The following is a 6,715-nucleotide window of genomic DNA, read 5'->3' as shown; positions in this document are numbered from 1 at the left end:
GGGGGGGGGGGGAAGGGAATTTTGAATTAAGTGTTAAAAAGGAATTAAAGGCATTTTAAAACTACTTATTACCCATAGATGCTGGAGGTAGGAGAGGATTTCTTGGATCTCCCATTCCTCCCCGTTGACTCTGGAAGTGTCTGGCAAGTGTTGCCTCCTGTTCCCTCCGTAGTTCTTGATCCTGACGTCTCAGGTTTGCCTCCTGATGACTCCTGATGGACTCCTCCTGTCTTCGGAGGGATTCTTGCTCCCTCCAAGCTTTCTCTCTTTTATCGACAATAAGGGAGTGTGGAGTACTACGTCCTGCCACGGTTCCAACTATTTTTATATCGGGCTCAGCGCTGTGACTAGCACTCGGTCTTGAACCAGATCTGAACAAATGAACAAATTTAATCAGATAAACGATCAAACAGACGGTTTGGTAAACCCAGCTCTGTAAAATGTTTGCTGAAAACTTCAATCCGAAAGCTAAAGATTTAAATTAGTTTCAGTGACAGCTGAGTCTAACACGAATCAACGAGTGAAAAGTTTATCTGATAGCGAGAAAATGAGTTTCACTAAAAAGATAATACCACATGGTTAAAAAAAAGTTGTCTGCATTAACCAGCCCTTCAAGAAAAGAAATTATTAGCAATTAACAAGAAAAAATATAGTAAATAAATTGTGCGAAACTGAGAAAATCGTTAATAAAAAATCCAATAATCGAAAGAAACAATTACAAATAAATTTTATAGGTCATGTAAATAACAAGTGTGTAAACTGTTCAGCTGTGTAAATTAAATTTCTAATTTTATTTCTACATTATACAAGACTGTAAATAAATGTTCTAATATTTAAATAATTGTAGTTTTCTGAAGAAAAGACGATTCTTAATATAACTAAATAAAACTAAACACGTGTGTTTTAACATCATTAACCACTAACCAGCAGTCAGCACAGAGCTCAGAAAAACATATATTAACAGACACATTTTCACAATTCAGTGATAAAAGGACGGTTAAAGCACACTAGACAAAGACCCCTGGTATAAAATTAATTATTTATACCTGTCATCACTGATTGCTGAGGATCTTGAACCGGATCTCTCGTCCCCGGACGATCTTGCTCCGTCAGAGCGCAGAGTGCTCACACCACTATCCGATCTGCTGTCGTCTTCCATCCTAGGAAACATTAATATTGTATTAATTTAATAGCTTCAAATAATTTCAGGTCCATTAAGTCCAGCCGTTTGGCCAGCTATGCATGACATATATTTATAAATATATATATGAGCGAAGAGTTTAATTCTATGGATAGACAATGTTCCCAGAAAAAGATTACTCGCATCAAAGTTTAATTTTCTTTTTCAATATCTTGGCAACCTGATATCCCCATTTGTAATTTAAAACTTTAAATTCTGCTCAATTAAATTTACAAGCTGAAGTTCGACATATCAAAGAATATAAGATTGTGTTCATTTTCTGCTAGTTTTTCAAATTAGTATTAGCGATTTTTGACTTTTTTAAAAGGATAAAAATAAAGACGCCTTTTAAAAAAAAATTTAGCTAGGAATTTAGTATTCAATACAACTGGCCTTTTCGAGGATTTAAAAAGTAAAAACAGGTTCTTAAATTTTCCGTATCGAGTTTTTTTTACAGTGATTATCAATAACGCTTGTTTGTTTTAATATTTAAACCTTAACCAAAGAAGTAAAAAAGAGAATGTATACATTTATACATTTCATATTATATATTTGTAGCTAAAATATTGGGCTTTAAAACCAGAATTACATGTAAGCCTGAACAAGTCACCAAAACAAAAAATAAATAATGTTCTTACAATTCTGAAATGATTATCTGTCGAAAACATAATGAAAATTAGAATCGGAGAAAAAAAATTACGACATTCATTAAAATTGATGATTTAAATTTTAATCATAAAAATGTGAAAAATATTTCTTGTTAATTTAAATATGGTATGAAATACCCACTAATTGTATTATATGTATGGTTAATTGTAAATGGTGACATAATGCATATCTAGATAACAAAATTCTATCCTCGTCTCGTTTCGATCTTTTAAAGTTTAAGGAAATAATTATTCACCTCAAACATTCCTTATCCTTATATCTTTGAGACCTGATGTTGTCGACCCTTGATAATTAGATAGATAGTCAAAGTTTGAAGGTTGCAAAGATATAGGGTTTATAAATTAAGGTTTGAGGCGAGCCCTAAATAAAATTAAAATAGCATTCATTTTTCTCACCTTTGCTTTTTAGCAAGGCTATCTTCATTGCGTGAAGGGGGTGCAGGTTGAACAAGAGGGGGAGCGGGGGGCAACACGTGATCCCCTGACAAGGTTTCAGGGGTGCCTGATATAGTGGGGTTAGTAAGCTCAGTCAGGATTATATTATCAGGGGCACTGGAGTTTACAGAACCAACTACTGCAGCTTCCACTGGTCGGCACTCCGGCACTTCCAGCGGATCAAGTTTTTCACTTTTAACAGTGGTTGAGCAATCGGGGTCTGCGTCAGTTTCCCTTGATTTACTAAATTGTCCGAAATTTTTGCTATTATATTTTTCTAACCGAACCCGAACTGGTTTCAGTTCAGTTCCAAATTTCAGTTTGCGAGACACAGAATTTTTACCGTGTTTAAGTTTTTTAACTAGCCCAGAATTGGATTCACTAGAAATGGCAGCTTTTCTATTTTCTCCCTCTTCGTCGGATTTAAAATCGTAAAGAGCTGTGTTCTTTTTTACCCCACTGCTGAACGGCTTAACTATTGCAACAGCTTTGCCTTTAAATGACTTTTTCAAAACTTTTGAGACTCGTGATGAGGCAGTGGAGGCTGAGGATTGGTTGGACTTGGTATCAGAATCTGATTCAGAACTAATCTCCTTGGTCTGGTCACTAGTTAGGTCGGACTGAGAAGAGGTTAGGTCTGGTGATAGACTATCTACATCTGACGAATCGAATTCTAAATTTTGGAGAGAATTTTCACCGGGAACTTTGCTAACAGGTGTTTTTCTGAAAACAATTGTACTTAATTAATGTTTTCTTGGTTAATTACATTAATAACACAAATTTCGAAAAAAAATATTTTTTAAGAACCTTTTTATTTATCATTAGTATCCCCCCATTCAATTTTAAATGAAAGCTCCGTAAGAAAAAAATTTAATAAAATAAATGCCTAACAATGTTTTCTTTTTACTTTTTTTGCTATTCATTGACGGTCAGAATAAAACTAAACGATAAAAGATAATTAAAAATCCTACCTAGAGATTTTCTTCCATTTTCCTTCTGCTCCTTTCAGTCTTTTTCTTTTACCCCGCTTATCTGAAACAAATTAATTTGTAGTGAAAAATAATTCGATGAAATTAGAGGGTATAAAAATACAGCTGTTAATTTGAGAACAAGTACACCGTATATTGTAATAAAAATACAGCTGTTAAAAAAAATAAATAAAAAAGTTTGCGAAACTTTCAAAAGTAAAAGTTTTGTGACTTTCTGTCTACATTTACCAAACTTTCTATTGATATCAATATCAAGCTCAATGAAGAAATTCGTATAAAATATTAATCGAAATAGTGCCAATGTGATTTTATTTATCATTCATTAATTCATGACTATTTATTTTTGTATTATATTAAAACTTCTAAATAACATTAAAAACAAAATAATTTTGATTTGAATAGCTTTCTAAGGTTTCAGATTGAATGGAAAGTAGTATTTAATGATATTTACTACGAATATTATCATTTCATAAATTCTTATTAAATTCTTAATTTTTATATTTTCTATTGTTAGAATTAGAGATTAACATAGTTTAGACCCTTAGAAGTATATTTCGTTTCAAATATAATTCTAGGAAATAATTTAAGACATTAAATATAAAATATGACGATAGTTCCCTAAAAATGTTATACCACGGTTTTTACAGGAAAATTTGAATAAATTCACAGTGAAACTGGAGTTCAAAATGATTTAAAATACATAAATAAATATATAAATTGAAATGTCATAAGTCCCCCCCTTTTGATCGTGGGCCTTCTGCATTCAGGGCATATAGGTCGCTTCATGAGGACTTAACCACGTATTCAAACTGAGTTACACGTAATTCTTATTTTTATAATGATTTTTTTCTACATTTTTTATTGTGAGCAAAACTTTTTTGGAACTTCCTTAAAAATCTTATCAAAACTTTAAACAAAGTACAATTTCATTTAATCACCCCCCCCCCCTCAAAGTTAGCTCTGAGTCATCTTAGGAAGGAAGGGGGGAGGAAGGGGGCGAAAAGGGGGCCAAATGGGAGGAGGGGTGCCATACTGAATTTTTTCGCAGAAGCGGACCAAGGATTTTTTTAATTGCGTTAATAACTATCTTGGCCTTTTCCATTACCCCCCTCCGCCGCAATCACAAAATCACGTCATAGAATTAAGATTCCCTTTACCTTCAATCACATTTAAAGCAATTTAATTAGAAAAAAATGGAAGAGAATAAATTAATTAAACGTATAAATATCATAACATTTCGTTAAAAAGTTTAAAAATAGACAGATTATGCACAACCAATACTGCAATAATTACTTTTATACCTGGGTTTTATAAATTAATTATTTAATGATAATTGAGCCGCGGAGTAAAAAGTTTAAACCTCGCTTTATCTCGTCATTTTTAAACATTTCACAGTTTTTATTTCACTGCAATGAAGGCCAAATATTGATGGAAACCTTACATTTTTAATAAATGAAAAATATTCACTTTTTCCGCGATTATTTCTCAAAAATATAACTCGGTTCCACCCTGTGTCTTTCTTGCTATGATCAGAAATGAACTGTGGTGGCTTAGAGCTGGGTATCCCCGGCCCTGTACAGGCTTTGTACCGTCACGTCTGGCCAATTTACTCTTCTAACGGGGCTCGGTGCCTTGCTCTGAAATCCGTCAAGCGACCGACTCCCCTTTTCAGCAGGCGAGACACCAGCGAGGGACTCCAAGAATTGCCAGCGACCGACTGTAGAGCGGGGATATATCTTCAAATAGATACCAATATAAGATGGATTCTGCTGATTCAAGGTAGTGAGGAAGGGACAACAAAAATTACATCTTATGATAACAAATTGACAGAACTCTGAACTAACCACGCGGCCACGACTTCAGGGGGGGTCGGGTGGGGGAGGAATTTTCTTTAAATATAAGATAATTAATATTTTCGAGGATTTTATATATAATTATTGAATATAACTAACTTTTTTCAGTAATAATTCTGTATTAAATATCCTCTAAATAATTGATTTTGTTGAATTTTCCTGAACATATTTGGTTTACCTTCTTTGATTTAAGATAATAATTAATTTATCAATATTTGATTTTTCAAGAATTAATAATAAATATTTGTATTTATATTTATCTTTATAACAACTGGGATCTTGAAATGGTGCTATGGAAACGCCTCAATGCCTCAGACTTATATATGAGTTTGCTGAATAGTACAAAGTTAACAAACAAAACAAAAACCTAGCAATCTTAATTCAGCAGTTTTAATTAAATAAATAAACGCTTATATAGACTTAAAAATTGCCAAGTTTATAAATTAATCAAGTTTCAATTTTTCTGAAAGTTATTAAATTCTTTTTTAATTAAAAAATACTTGAAAAAGATTTTTATTCTAATTTCAAAAAAATTTTAATTTGTTTCTTTTTGAAAATGAAAGTTGTCAGAATAAGCTTTAAGATAGACTGTAAGAGTAATTCCAAGTGACCCTCCATGCAAAGATAGCAAGGACCGATGCACAACGGTACCCTTGAAACCTTTCTCTGATCAATAATGTGGAAGATATTATCGATTTTATAGGTTCAATAGTGGTTAATTCCTAAATGCTTTCCTGTAGTAGAAATGCACAAGTCACTTTTGAAGAGAATCCACATTTGATAGAAAAAAAACTTTAAATGGAGATTGGAGGGTCACTGGAAATTACGCTTACAGTCACTCTAACATTTATTCTGTTATTTTGTTGAACCGTTAATTTCTAGGTTAAACTCGGTATCATTATTCTAAAATTCTTCAGAACAAAATTTCAAGTGAAAATAATATTTATAAATATGCTGAAGATAAGATCAATTTCAAATTGAAGTGAAAATATTTTCAAATTCAAACTCGGCCAAAACAGTTAACATTTAAATTTTATATTTTGTCTTGCATAAAAGATTTTTAGAACGTTAAACTTAATTTTTAAATTTAATCAGTAAAAAAGAAATTAACGAAATCGTTTTTTTTAAATCTAACTTTTTTAAACGCCCCACCATCAAACAATTTATACAGAGACAAAACATTTGTTTAAAAATTACTTTCTGTAATAATTAAAAATTCAATTTAACATCAAAAACACTTGTTTAAGTATAATTTTATAACTTTAATACATATGTATTTATATTATATTGAAATTAATCGTAAAAGTTTTATTACAATTAAAGAAATCGGATTATTTCATAAATTTTTAACATTAATTCAAATTGTATGGCATTTTCTTTTTGCATACATTGTTAAAATGCATGCAACTAGAAAAAGCTATCAACAGTTAATACTATTGCGGTTTTTTCGGCAAATTTTCAAACTGAAATACAACTTCAATTGGTACGTCAAGACCCCGTTTTAAGCTTAACAAGAAAATCCAGGTAACAGCGCTTTATTTTTGAAAAAAATTTCAACTGTACCTCCTATTTTCAGGAGAGGAAGCCAAT

The 6,715-nt window shown here is 31.7% G+C and overlaps 1 protein-coding gene across 1 annotated transcript in view; it reads right to left on the bottom strand.

Annotated features, from left to right (window-relative positions):
• Window positions 1-4,660, bottom strand: part of LOC111718409 (uncharacterized) — a 19,292-nt gene extending 14,632 nt beyond the window's left edge. Inside the window, exons 1-5 of the mRNA XM_023493987.1 lie at window positions 4,633-4,660; window positions 3,255-3,315; window positions 2,245-3,006; window positions 1,047-1,160; window positions 73-371 (exon numbers count right to left, since the gene is read on the bottom strand). Coding sequence (XP_023349755.1) covers window positions 73-371; window positions 1,047-1,160; window positions 2,245-3,006; window positions 3,255-3,315; window positions 4,633-4,660 — 1,264 coding nt within the window. The remainder of the gene's footprint in view (window positions 1-72; window positions 372-1,046; window positions 1,161-2,244; window positions 3,007-3,254; window positions 3,316-4,632) is intronic.
• Between the last annotated feature and the right edge of the window lie 2,055 nt (window positions 4,661-6,715).

This window comes from Eurytemora carolleeae, unplaced genomic scaffold (genome assembly GCF_000591075.1).
Source record: "Eurytemora carolleeae unplaced genomic scaffold, Eaff_2.0 scaffold74, whole genome shotgun sequence".
Lineage (NCBI taxonomy): Eukaryota > Metazoa > Arthropoda > Copepoda > Calanoida > Temoridae > Eurytemora > Eurytemora carolleeae.
Note: the sequence above shows the minus strand (reverse complement) of the source record. Positions and strands in the feature narration are given on the sequence as shown.